We start from the raw sequence: 15,426 nt of genomic DNA, 5'->3' as shown, positions 1-15,426 counted from the left end.
ATGCAATGTGTCGTTGCAAAGTTTGATTATATAAAGTTAATTTCTCCGATTCGCAAATAGGAGGGTTGTCGAGAATAGTTTTCATTTCTTTATCCAAGGATGGTATGTTCGATTCGAGAGTAACATCTTCGGTATTAGTATTTTTCATTCGACGTAAAGCGTCTTCGGACACCAAAATCATTTTCCGAGCCATTTATTTATTTATGGCACGATTTATGGCAGAGCCAGCAACTGAACTAATGATTGAGAGTAACGGTGCTAATAAAATTGGGAGAAAACCCCCTTTCTGAACTAGAATCTGTTTTCTCTTAGCAAGAGGAATTTTTCTGCAAAGTTTATGCAACACATTACGGTGTTTCTTCAATCGTATCTTTTGCCCGTCTGTTAGTTGAATGTTACCGCGTAGTACATTTATACAACATTCGACTAAGGCTAATATAGCGTCACGATTCGATAGTTTGATGATAGCCTTCCTCTGTTTCGCATTACAGGTGCTCAAAAATTTTAAAAAATTCAAGTTCTTACACACCCGTTTTGATGTTGATATAGTCATTTTATTTCGGTACAAAAATAGCGGCTTCTTCCCCCGGTATTATTCCCGTTCGCAGTCAATATTCTTCTGCAGTGTTTGGCTTCAGGTCGATGAATAAATAACCGTATGGTTTCGCCACGGCTTGACGAAATGCATCGACAACAAACTTGGTATTAGAAGGGGAAATTTGTTTAGCGATATTTAAGACACTGGAGACGTCTCTAGCCGAACGAAAAATTACGAGGTATTGGGCATTTAAATTGATGGTCCTAACTTCTTTCCCGTGATAAAGCAAATTTTGCATTAGAATGAGTACCGAAGTGTTACGGTGATGGGAACCTCGAATAAATAAGTTAGTGACGTCTTTGTTATTAGCTATTTCGCATAATAGATCGTCGAGGATTATAAAATTTCTAACCTCGGGATCCAAATTGCTCGGGTCTAATAAACCCTCGTGAAACTCAACGTTAGGATTATTTTCCAACACGGAATTAAATAATTTCTCTTGATGCTCTGTATAACACCAAACTATTCTTTGGGGAGGTGGGGAAATGCAGGATGCATTATGCTTAATTAATTTCGCAATGAAATGTGACTTGCCACATTGCGTGGGACCTGAGACAAGCCCAGTGAATGGATGCTTCATCACTGGGTCCATGATTTTAAATGAGCTACGATATAGAGAATTGAGACTTTAATACCAATTATTTATTGTTTAAAAATCTTCAGTTTTATACAACATCTTTTTAGCGTTACATACAATGAAAGACATAATCGCATCGCGAATATCCTCATTTAAAAAGGTGTCAATTTTATGGGTAATTTCGGAATAACTAATAGTATCCATCGCGTCTACAAAATACGTGTCTAAACGGGTGTTCCAATCAATCATCAGACAATCGTGTTGTTTTTGTGAGGGATGATCAATTTTACAACCATTGCATTGCTTATCCACGTATTCAGTAATATGGTCCAGTACGTCTCTTTTGATATTTTTGAAGACCCGTTTCACCTCGTTGTGATACGCTATGATTTCGTCGTATTTGTCCATCAAGGTCTTCCAAGGGTATTGCGATATGGTAAAACCCCTTTTGGTTAGGTACTGCTTTCCATAATTCGTCCCAGTTCCGAGGATGATTTCTCTCACGTCCAACACTCTCCGATTTTGGAAAATGCTTAGCTGGACTCGTCTTGTTTCCGATCCTTTGAAGAAAAACGAAGAGTTTTCAATGGAATCGCTTTCCAAGAAGGAAGATATTTGATCGTTCTTGTCCCGAAGTTGTTTGAAATGACTTTCTGTTAAAGCGATGCCCACACTTCCATCCAAAGTTCCGATAAAAATGTTACAATCTGGAGTAACCGTTACCCCTTTGGTGGTAGAAATAGGGAAAGTCTTGAGAGGATTCCTATAAGTTTCGAAAATATCTTGTAAATACTGTAAAATATCAAGGTATAGACTACCATACTTGGAAACCGGCTATTTCGGTGTGGACACTTCGGTGTATGGACAGTTCGGTGGGGACATTTCGGTGTATGGGAAATTCGGTGTATAGACAATTCGTAGTCAGGACATTTCGGTGTACTCACGTAAAAAGCCTTTCTTTTAAAAAACTTACCTGAGTTTTTTAACTCTATTATATATTTAAGACGCAACCGCAGTCTCACGTATATTAATTATGCCGCTGTTTCTAGATAGTTCGCGTGGTGGTAAGAAACTAATTGACGACGACTATTTTGAATATGTCAGAGAAAGACAAATAAAACAAAAGGTAAAATTGTTATATCAGATATAACATTGTAAATAATTGTTATTATTTAATAATTTTATTAATAATAATTTCACTTCACAGGTGTATTGGCAGTGCTTTTTAAAAAAAGAGTGCAAAGCCAGGATACACACAATTGGGAACGAAATTGTAAAACGAGTAAATGACCACACACACGTTGCAACCGCAGCCATGGTCGAGGCTAAATTTGCATATAATGAGATGAAAATTCAGGCAAAAACCACAGACTCAAGTTACAAAAAGATTCTTGGGAAGGTTGTTGTGCAGATGACAGAAACATCAAGGGCCCAACTACCGCCATCGAATACCGTTAAGCGAACTCTGCGAAGGACTAGACAAATTTACATGAACATTCTGACACGCCTTCATCTAATGTGTCATTTTCAACCATGGATGTACCAGAAATATATCAGAGAACTGAATTGGGCGGCAGATTTTTGTACTATGATTCGGGCAAAGAAGACTCTAACCGGTTTCTTATATACAGCGGAGATAGCTCATTACTTTATAGGCAGGTTACGAGCAGCAAAACGAAGAACAACAGCAAGATACCCAATGTAACAGTGGAATCACTACGAAACGGTGATATCCGGCGGAAACAAAACAAACAACGCAGTCGAAGGTTGGCATCGCGGAATGCTCGCGCACGTGTCATTTCACCACCCCAGCATTTGGAAATTCCTCAAAGTTATAAAAGAACAAGAATCTCTATCATCCATGCGAATCGAACATCTGTCCAAAGGAATCATTGAAAAGCGAAGAAACAAGTACCACAAATGCGCTGAGAGACTACAAGAAGCTGCGCGTAATTTCGACGAAGATAACATCATTCGGTACTTGAAAGGAGTGGCTCACAACATTTCATTTTAACCATTATTATTAGTGTTATTATTATTGTATTATTCAGTTATTATTATTGTATTATTCAGTTATTGTTTTTAAATTTATTTATATATTTATTTATTATGACAAATAAAGTTTTTGCGTCTAACCCATACAAATTACTTAGTACACCGAAATGTCCGCACCGATATGTCCTAACTACGAATTGTCCACACACCAAATTGTCCGCACCGATATGTCCCACACCAAAATGTCCTACACCGAGATGTCCTAGACCCCCATACTTACATCATATTATTATGTAAATTCTGAGGTGTAGAGACTCGCAGAAGGTAATTCAGAATGATGTTTAAAATGTAAAAATTCAGCTTTATATAGTAAATTTTCCTCGAAAATTTTGTTGAACTTTGTACCATTCTCTCCGAAAGATATTCCTCTTTTGCTTCATAATATAGACATACTATACTTTACCTTAATAATACTATAATCTATATAATATGTATATACATGTATATACCTATGGTAATATTCCATAGGGTATATCCCTCATCCATGCCTCATGTTTCTTCTATCACCCTGTACGTATACCCAACTTTTCCCATCTCTTATATCCAACCGTACGCGATTCGTTCAAAGACCGTCAAAATTTAGCTTAATTTTCTTCTCTCCTATATTCCGATTTATCTAATTAAAAAAACACCACCGCCGCAGACAACTGTCTCGTATGGGTGAAAGGCACGCATAAACAGTTTATGAAATTCCAAACCTTGAGTTCTCTCATCGTAACGAAACTAGAGCTATCTCTCTCTCGGATGGGAAATTTGAGAACTCGTCGTTCTCTTTCGACCCCAGACTCCCGTAATATACCAGGGAAAGCACCGATAATTAGGCAAATAATTTTCGTACAATTAATTCGGTCTTCCCCGTACTCTGAAACGGTAAGAATTCAATCCCCCTCGTCGATTTATGTACGGACCCTCCGTACTACCTTTGTCAGCCTCTACCGTACTATGAGGCGGTAAAACTAATACACCCAATGTTATTTCTATGGTCTATACCCGTCCCGCTCTGTTCTCTTTTTACCGTGAAACTTACGTACTCTCCGTGCCGTCCAAGGTGCACAAAAAAGCCGCTTAGGAAAAATTCGAGACCGTCGAATTTTCATACCCAATGTTAATTTTCCCATAGGGTATCATACCCCATGTTATCTCTATGGAAAATTCATACCCATCCCGTTCTCTCATTTATATACTACTAATTTACATACTTAGACTTAATTAATTTTGATGAAACTTGAAAAAGGCACACCTTGAATAGTTACTTGTTAATTTTAAAGTATTCCGAAACGTAACTTCGCTTTAGTTTTTAAATGATTCGATGTACAGGAGCACCAAAAACCCCATGTTATTCCTATGGGAAAATCGGCGAAAATTTGTGAATTTTCATTTAACATTACGGGAGGGTGTGGGATCTTATCTAGAAGGGCCTACCGGCCCTCTAGGATTATTATTATTATTATTATATAAATAATATTAGAAAATGGCGTGAATTGATCATAAAAATGGGGTTAAAGTACATCCTAAATGATGTCTTTTTTGCCACCGGAAAAAACAGCATAAATGGCGTTTGAATGCACCGTTATATTTTAGAGTGCAATGGTATGACGGTAAAGCAAACATAATTATTCAAAATTTAATTACATAAAGACTGAAGTGACAGATATTATAAAAAAACGTCTTGGTTTGGACCAAGGCCGAAAAAACAAACTATATGTGTGAGGTTTATCAATTGACTGAAGTTCAGATATTGAAATTTTTTTCTAGTTATTTCTATCCACTCAATCCTTAATCAATATTTAATTCAATCAACTGATTTTACTGTTAATCGATCTAGTCCCTCTAAATTAATTTAAAAAATTACATATCTACGCTTTTTCAAGAATAATTACATTTTCCGAAAACATTTTATCATGAAATTGATTATTTTGAAGGGATTTCGTGTCAATGCACACTAACTTGTAAGCCCCTTGACCGATAGTTTTAATTGTTGCTGGCTTGACAAATTTTCAAGTTTGCACCAAAAGAAGTTTAAATCTGCTTTAAGTTGTTGATAAGACTGTCGTTTACAGTGAATGTCGTCTACTTAAGACAAAGCAACAAAGTTTATCCTGTGTGGTAAAGGGTAAAGATCACATAAACAGAAATACTTCTCAGTACCAATGACTTCTTATATTCATTTCCCGCGGAAATAATATGGTTAAACACCATTCATTACTAGTTACGCCAAGAAGGTCACATTTAACTCCGACACCCCTTCCCTTCCTCTATTTTCCCAATATATGGAGTTTTATAATAACCAGTGGTTCCAGTGTATGGGTCATCTGAGCCGTCGCAACACACTCAGACCATAGATCGAAACCTTTTCACATTAGTAAACGGTACATGACACTCCGGACTTGCCCAGCAACCTAATTAACCCAACACTATAAACATTCGTGTACATGAATGATTATGGTTATGGATTGACACTCGTTAGCGCCCGAACGACCGATCACTCAGTGTAATCGGTGTACATTTGTAAGTGAGTGGACCATTTTGGAAATTACATACAGAGAAACTAAAACACAGGTGTGATCCCGCCATTAAGGTGTTTTCTCTCATTCTCTCGCTCGCTTAGAAACACCGCTATAGGCAGTGCTAGTTGACTAGCCTCCTGCCCGTAGTGAACTTTGGCACCGTCTGGCGATGACCCTTGGTGCGAGGGAGAATACACCCCAATGTTGGCCTCGCCCCTGTGTTTTCCGAAATGATCTTTACGCTTGCTAAAATGATTACGCGTAATACGAAACCGGTGTAAAAGTAGCGCCAACAATGTAGAAAGGGGTGGTGACGTTTCAAATGAAGACTGAGTTATGACCAAGAAATTCTAAAGTACGGAAATGGAAGTTCCAGTGCGACAATAGAAATGTAGCATTTCGATATACGAAATTAAATGTATAAATTCGCGCAACACCCTGGTTTTGGCATCTATTAAATATTTACATGATCAATTCGAGTTATACCAAAGTTCGCTTGCTCTTTTTAGACATCCAGTAAAACATTTCAAATATTCAATACTGATCACTCAACACGTACTCCCTTCAAAATAATTAATTTCATGATAAAATGTTTTCGGAAAATGTAATTGTTCTTGAAAAAGCGTAGATATGTAATTTTTTCAATTAATTTAGAGGGAATAGATCGATTAACAGTAAAATCAGTTGATTGAATTAAATATTGATTAAGGATTGAGTGGATAGAAATAACTAGAAAAAAATTTCAATATCTGAACTTCAGTCAATTGATAAACCTCACACATATCGTTTGTTTTTTCGGCCTTGGTCCAAACCAAGACGTTTTTTTATAAGTTTTTGATTTTCAATTTCATCAAGGTAGGGAGTCTCGCGTAGTGAAAAAATTTGCAGCTATTACAGTAGAAAATCCACCTAAAATCACCTCGCGGACGTTTTCTCCTCCGAACCCTGAAAGTGAATTATCCGAAAGCGCCAAACGACAAAACAATTTACAGCCTACATAGGACTATGGTTTTACTCCCGACAATAAACTCAACGAATGTGTGTCAATGGCCGTTCGAGGGTGTGATCGGGTGTTTTGCAAGGGTGAAGTGTTATTTTTATCCAACTTAATTCACCGTGAAGTAACTGATTTCAACGGAGTGGGATGTCCCAAACCTAAGGACATTGATTTGGACGAACCGTTAATTTCTTGTTTAGCCGAACATATAAAACGCTTTAAAAAACATGAAATTCTTGAGCTATTCAAAAATGTATCCTATTCTCCACGTTTATTTATAAACATCAAAATTATGTAAATTTTTTATTGGTAAATGAGTAAACAGCTAAGTGATAAGAAAATTGGTGACACCAGAAAGATTGCCAATGTAAGAATCCATGTCGAACGAGTATTAGGACATGCACGAAATAAATTCTGGATTTTGCAATCAACCATTCCAATAGATTATGGAATGGATTAGGTCTACCTTTAGGTCATGAACATGTTTCTTTACATTCGGGGCAGTACCAGTAGTTGGTGGTAGGGGCTTTGCGAATGCCTAGGCATTTAAAATGAAAGCACTTCCGTTTACAATTTTCATTGTCACACGCGACCATTTTGTCACTTTCCCCTTTATCACAATAACAGTACTTGGCTGTCTCCCACTGGACATTGTTCAGTGTATTGATTGGTATAGTTTGAGTGCCATTGCGAGTAACCTTCATGGTAAAATAATTGCACACTAGCTCCGGTAAAAGGCAATTATCAAAGAGAAATTTAGCTTTTTTTTGGGTTTCTGATCAAAATTTTTGATTTAGAATTCGCTCAATTTTAATACCCTGTGGACTCCAAACAACAGGGATGGCCAAATTACTAATTGACAATTACAAATTACAAAATTCAATTACATTTTTTATGAACTTAATTGTAATTGGTAATTGTAATTGAACAAATATTGTAATTTGTAATTGGTATTTTGTAATTGACGTTTTTAAAACGTTGAAAAAGTAATTCAATTACATTAGCCAATTACAATTACAAATATGCAAAAAATGCTGAGGTAGTATGAATCAGATTCTCTGACTGAAATGTATCATCTTAAGTGGGTATGAATTTTGTACAGCATAAGGCTAGGTCGAATAGCTTCTTTGCAGTGTAAGCTACATTTGAACGCAATGAAGAGTAAATTTTTTCTCACGGTAGCTCTTGGCGTTCGAGGAGAGGGTAAGTTACCATATTGAAAAAACCTTGGTTTTCAATTGCCTTCATGATTTCTATTTCTGTGATGTGAATGATTTCGTAAATTAATTACGGATCTCTTGTTTATGGTACGGATTTCGTGATTTTTTATTTTTATCAATGATTTCGGATGAGTTTGTAGTTAACTTCTAGTGGTAGTTGTCAAAAATTTGATTTCGCGAGAAGCGTACGGCATATCGTTGAATGACCGACCCCTCGAACCTGGTACTTTCCACTCTGGGTGACTTTCTATTGCATTGGCATTGCTCACTGAGTCAGAGTCACTGTTCACTGTTGAACTAATATTTTCTCCAAAGATTATATTTATTTTTCAACTGCAATTGATACCAAGACCAATTAAGAATTTTTGCATTCATTCGATCTGACTCCACTGATGTAACATAATTTTCACCATGATAAGCAATCTTTGTAAAGTATAACACCCCACTACAATCGTCCGCACCGGTGGAACGGCTTTTCAATTACGCAAAAATGGCCCTTAAAACACAACGAAGAAGACTCACCGATAGAAATTTTGAATTAAATACATTGTTGAAAGTCAACAGATTATATTTGTTTTCATTTTTGATAATTCGCGATTTAACTCACAATGCAACTTATTAATTTGTAATTTCAATTTCAAATATAATTCAATTGATAATTTGTAATTTATAATTTGTAATTTATAATTTGTAATTTATAATTTGTAATTTATAATTTGTAATTTATAATTTGTAATTTATAATTTGTAATTTATAATTTGTAATTTATAATTTGTAATTTATAATTTGTAATTTATAATTTGTAATTTATAATTTGTAATTTATAATTTGTAATTTATAATTTGTAATTTATGATTTGTAAGTTATAATTTGTAATTTATACTTTGTAATTTATACTTTGTAATTTATACTTTGTAATTTATACTTTGTAATTTATAATTTGTAATTTATAATTTGTAATTTATAATTTGTAATTTATAATTTGTAATTTATAATTTGTAATTGAGTTTATCACAAATATGCAATTGTAATTTATAATTTGTAATTGAATGATTCAGAATTTGTAATTGTAATTAGAAATTTGTAATTTAAGGGTCATGTAATTTGGCCAACCCTGTAAATTACCCTAAACACGATTGAAAAAAATTATATTAAAGTAAGAAATAAACATGATATTATTAAATGAATTTGGTTTTATCTGGAAATATAAGATCACCATTCGAAAACGGATTTACTTAGTCGAGTATTTAAAAGAAAACCAAAACTCATCGATTAAAGATTAGAAATTTCGAATAATCGCCGGTTTTTAACGTTCAAATTAAACGTGTCGAAACCGGAGAATAATATTAATGTTCTCGCATATTCGCACACTCGACCCACAACCATGAGGTTGCAAGTTAAAACAAAGCCTATCCGTTTGACCCAACCCAATTACTCGAATCTTTTTTCAAGGAATACAAAAATACTTCATGTTAAGGAATCTTTTCAAATAATCCGCTATGGCATTGTATCGTAATACTTGGTTCTCCATCACCCACGATTCCTGATAAGAAATATTTAAAGTTCAATTGCCAAAATGAAAATAACACTCAGTGACACAAAGCTACGGGCACACGATTGACACTTGGGGACCGGTAAGGAGTGATTGACATCTGAGGACCCAATTAACTATAGTTCATTAAAAAGAGGATTTCATAATTAGTTGAGCGCCGTAAAGCATATAATTAAACACTCGCTGTGGAAAAAGAACCCAAGACATTTATATGTAGGGACCTGAAAACACACGATATTTTCACCGCATAAATGGGGACCTTAATTCCAGATTACTTTCAAATTTCAGATATAGATGTCGCTAGGTGAAAGTCCCCACTTGTCAATGAAGTCACTGCGTGGATCTTGAAAGTGTATAATCAAAAAATGTCCCCAGATATAAGGTTGGAAGACTGTTTAGGTCCCCACTTGTAAACCTGAAATCAGCTCAAAACTTAAGTGTTAAGCCTTTAATAGGTCCGATTACCTAAATTTCATTATAATAATCAATATTTAAAATGTAAAATTAAAATATACATGAAATTAGAAAATGTGTGTTTAAAAGACCCCACTTGTCTGTTGAAATGACGGTGAAGGTCCCCACTTGTAAATTTATCGAGTGTGAAAAATGAAATTGAAATACTTGATTGAACCATATAGGCTTTGACAATAATTTATACACAAATGTCCCCAGATATAAGGTTGGAAGACTGTTTAGGTCCCCACTTGTAAACCTGAAATTAGGTCAAAACTTAAGTGTTAAGCTAGAAATAGGACTGATTACTTAAATTTCAATATAATAATCAATATTTAAAATATAAAATTAAAATATACATGAAATTAGAAAATGTGTGTTTAAAAGACCCCACTTGTCTGTTGAAATGACGGTGAAGGTCCCCACTTGTAAATTTATCGAGTGTGAAAAAAGAAATTGAAATACTTGATTGAACCATATAGGCTTTGACACTAATTTAAAACCTAATAATTTATACACAAATGTCCCCAGATATAAGGTTGGAAGACTGTTTAGGTCCCCACTTGTAAACCTGAAATCAGCTCAAAACTTAAGTGTTAAGCCATTAAAAGGTCCGCTTACCTAAATTTCATTATAATAATCAATATTTAAAATATAAAATTAAAATATACATGAAATAAGAAAATGTGTGTTTAAAAGACCCCACTTGTCTGTTGAAATGACTGTGAAGGTCCCCACTTGTAAATTTATCGAGTGTGAAAAATGAAATTGAAATACCTGATGGAACCATATAGGCTTCGACACTAGTACAAAATCTAATAATTTATACACAAATGTCCCCAGATATAAGGTTGGAAGACTGTTTAGGTCCCCACTTGTAAACCTGAAATTAGCTCAAAACTTAAGTGTTAAGCTAGAAATAGGACTGATTACTTAAATTTCATTCTAATAATCAATATTTAAACTATAAAATTAAAATATACATGAAATTAGAAAATGTGTGTTTAAAAGACCCCACTTGTCTGTTGAAATGACTGTGAAGGTCCCCACTTGTAAATTTATCGAGTGTGAAAAATGAAATTGAAATACCTGATGGAACCATATAGGCTTCGACACTAGTACAAAATCTGATAATTTATACACAAATGTCCCCAGATATAAGGTTGGAAGACTGTTTAGGTCCCCACTTGTAAACCTGAAATTAGCTCAAAACTTAAGTGTTAAGCTAGAAATAGGACTGATTACTTAAATTTCATTCTAATAATCAATATTTAAACTATAAAATTAAAATATACATGAAATTAGAAAATGTGTGTTTAAAAGACCCCACTTGTCTGTTGAAATGACTGTGAAGGTCCCCACTTGTAAATTTATCGAGTGTGAAAAATGAAATTGAAATACCTGATGGAACCATATAGGCTTCGACACTAGTACAAAATCTGATAATTTATACACAAATGTCCCCAGATATAAGGTTGGAAGACTGTTTAGGTCCCCACTTGTAAACCTGAAATTAGCTCAAAACTTAAGTGTTCAGCTAGAAATAGGACTGATTACTTAAATTTCATTCTGATAATCAATATTTACACTATAAAATTAAAATATACATGAAATTAGAAAATGTGTGTTTAAAAGACCCCACTTGTCTGATGAAATGACTGTGAAGGTCCCCACTTGTAAATTTATCGAGTGTGAAAAATGAAATTGAAATACCTGATGGAACCATATAGGCTTTGACACTAATTTAAAACCTAATAATTTATACACAAATGTCCCCAGATATAAGGTTGGAAGACTGTTTAGGTCCCCACTTGTAAACCTGAAATTAGCTCAAAACTTAAGTGTTAAGCTAGAAATAGGACTGATTACTTAAATTTCAATATAATAATCAATATTTAAAATATAAAATTAAAATATACATGAAATTAGAAAATGTGTGTTTAAAAGACCCCACTTGTCTGTTGAAATGACTGTGAAGGTCCCCACTTGTAAATTTATCGAGTGTGAAAAATGAAATTGAAATACTTGATTGAACCATATAGGCTTTGACACTAATTTAAAACCTAATAATTTATACACAAATGTCCCCAGATATAAGGTTGGAAGACTGTTTAGGTCCCCACTTGTAAACCTGAAATCAGCTCAAAACTTAAGTGTTAAGCCATTAAAAGGTCCGCTTACCTAAATTTCATTATAATAATCAATATTTAAAATATAAAATTAAAATATACATGAAATAAGAAAATGTGTGTTTAAAAGACCCCACTTGTCTGTTGAAATGACTGTGAAGGTCCCCACTTGTAAATTTATCGAGTGTGAAAAATGAAATTGAAATACCTGATGGAACCATATAGGCTTCGACACTAGTACAAAATCTAATAATTTATACACAAATGTCCCCAGATATAAGGTTGGAAGACTGTTTAGGTCCCCACTTGTAAACCTGAAATCAGCTCAAAACTTAAGTGTTAAGCCATTAAAAGGTCCGATTACCTAAATTTCAATATAATAATCAATATTTAAAATATAAAATTAAAATATACATGAAATTAGAAAATGTGTCTTTAAAAGACCCCACTTGTCTGTTGAAATGACAGTGAAGGTCCCCACTTGTAAATTTATCGAGTGTGAAAAATGAAATTGAAATACTTGATTGAACCATATAGGCTTTGACAATAATTTATACACAAATGTCCCCAGATATAAGGTTGGAAGACTGTTTAGGTCCCCACTTGTAAACCTGAAATTAGGTCAAAACTTAAGTGTTAAGCTAGAAATAGGACTGATTACTTAAATTTCAATATAATAATCAATATTTAAAATATAAAATTAAAATATACATGAAATTAGAAAATGTGTGTTTAAAAGACCCCACTTGTCTGTTGAAATGACGGTGAAGGTCCCCACTTGTAAATTTATCGAGTGTGAAAAAAGAAATTGAAATACTTGATTGAACCATATAGGCTTTGACACTAATTTAAAACCTAATAATTTATACACAAATGTCCCCAGATATAAGGTTGGAAGACTGTTTAGGTCCCCACTTGTAAACCTGAAATCAGCTCAAAACTTAAGTGTTAAGCCATTAAAAGGTCCGCTTACCTAAATTTCATTATAATAATCAATATTTAAAATATAAAATTAAAATATACATGAAATAAGAAAATGTGTGTTTAAAAGACCCCACTTGTCTGTTAAAATGACTGTGAAGGTCCCCACTTGTAAATTTATCGAGTGTGAAAAATGAAATTGAAATACCTGATGGAACCATATAGGCTTCGACACTAGTACAAAATCTAATAATTTATACACAAATGTCCCCAGATATAAGGTTGGAAGACTGTTTAGGTCCCCACTTGTAAACCTGAAATTAGCTCTAAACTTAAGTGTTAAGCTAGAAATAGGACTGATTACTTAAATTTCATTCTAATAATCAATATTTAAACTATAAAATTAAAATATACATGAAATTAGAAAATGTGTGTTTAAAAGACCCCACTTGTCTGTTGAAATGACTGTGAAGGTCCCCACTTGTAAATTTATCGAGTGTGAAAAATGAAATTGAAATACCTGATGGAACCATATAGGCTTCGACACTAGTACAAAATCTGATAATTTATACACAAATGTCCCCAGATATAAGGTTGGAAGACTGTTTAGGTCCCCACTTGTAAACCTGAAATTAGCTCAAAACTTAAGTGTTCAGCTAGAAATAGGACTGATTACTTAAATTTCATTCTGATAATCAATATTTACACTATAAAATTAAAATATACATGAAATTAGAAAATGTGTGTTTAAAAGACCCCACTTGTCTGATGAAATGACTGTGAAGGTCCCCACTTGTAAATTTATCGAGTGTGAAAAATGAAATTGAAATACCTGATGGAACCATATAGGCTTTGACACTAATTTAAAACCTAATAATTTATACACAAATGTCCCCAGATATAAGGTTGGAAGACTGTTTAGGTCCCCACTTGTAAACCTGAAATTAGCTCAAAACTTAAGTGTTAAGCTAGAAATAGGACTGATTACTTAAATTTCAATATAATAATCAATATTTAAAATATAAAATTAAAATATACATGAAATTAGAAAATGTGTGTTTAAAAGACCCCACTTGTCTGTTGAAATGACTGTGAAGGTCCCCACTTGTAAATTTATCGAGTGTGAAAAATGAAATTGAAATACTTGATTGAACCATATAGGCTTTGACACTAATTTAAAACCTAATAATTTATACACAAATGTCCCCAGATATAAGGTTGGAAGACTGTTTAGGTCCCCACTTGTAAACCTGAAATCAGCTCAAAACTTAAGTGTTAAGCCATTAAAAGGTCCGCTTACCTAAATTTCATTATAATAATCAATATTTAAAATATAAAATTAAAATATACATGAAATAAGAAAATGTGTGTTTAAAAGACCCCACTTGTCTGTTGAAATGACTGTGAAGGTCCCCACTTGTAAATTTATCGAGTGTGAAAAATGAAATTGAAATACCTGATGGAACCATATAGGCTTCGACACTAGTACAAAATCTAATAATTTATACACAAATGTCCCCAGATATAAGGTTGGAAGACTGATTAGGTCCCCACTTGTAAACCTGAAATCAGCTCAAAACTTAAGTGTTAAGCCATTAAAAGGTCCGATTACCTAAATTTCAATATAATAATCAATATTTAAAATATAAAATTAAAATATACATGAAATTAGAAAATGTGTCTTTAAAAGACCCCACTTGTCTGTTGAAATGACAGTGAAGGTCCCCACTTGTAAATTTATCGAGTGTGAAAAATGAAATTGAATTACTTGATTGAACCATATAGGCTTTGACAATAATTTATACACAAATGTCCCCAGATATAAGGTTGGAAGACTGTTTAGGTCCCCACTTGTAAACCTGAAATTAGGTCAAAACTTAAGTGTTAAGCTAGAAATAGGACTGATTACTTAAATTTCAATATAATAATCAATATTTAAAATATAAAATTAAAATATACATGAAATTAGAAAATGTGTGTTTAAAAGACCCCACTTGTCTGTTGAAATGACGGTGAAGGTCCCCACTTGTAAATTTATCGAGTGTGAAAAAAGAAATTGAAATACTTGATTGAACCATATAGGCTTTGACACTAATTTAAAACCTAATAATTTATACACAAATGTCCCCAGATATAAGGTTGGAAGACTGTTTAGGTCCCCACTTGTAAACCTGAAATCAGCTCAAAACTTAAGTGTTAAGCCATTAAAAGGTCCGCTTACCTAAATTTCATTATAATAATCAATATTTAAAATATAAAATTAAAATATACATGAAATAAGAAAATGTGTGTTTAAAAGACCCCACTTGTCTGTTAAAATGACTGTGAAGGTCCCCACTTGTAAATTTATCGAGTGTGAAAAATGAAATTGAAATACCTGATGGAACCATATAGGCTTCGACACTAGTACAAAATCT

At 33.6% G+C, this 15,426-nt stretch overlaps 1 protein-coding gene across 1 annotated transcript; it reads left to right on the top strand.

The window, feature by feature from the left end:
* The first annotated feature begins 2,208 nt into the window (after nt 1–2,208).
* LOC149685950 (uncharacterized) lies at nt 2,209–3,189 on the top strand. Its single transcript, XM_089870885.1, has 3 exons — nt 2,209–2,301; nt 2,383–2,772; nt 2,884–3,189. The coding sequence occupies exons 1-3, from the start codon at nt 2,209–2,211 to the stop codon at nt 3,187–3,189; spliced, it is 789 nt and encodes a 262-aa protein (XP_089727011.1).
* Nucleotides 3,190–15,426: the final 12,237 nt, after the last annotated feature.

Source organism: Phalangium opilio, unplaced genomic scaffold (genome assembly GCF_054372755.1).
Source record: "Phalangium opilio isolate 3A_F unplaced genomic scaffold, DU_Popi_V2 ptg000032l_1, whole genome shotgun sequence".
Lineage (NCBI taxonomy): Eukaryota > Metazoa > Arthropoda > Arachnida > Opiliones > Phalangiidae > Phalangium > Phalangium opilio.
This window is presented reverse-complemented; position numbering and strand designations above follow the sequence as displayed.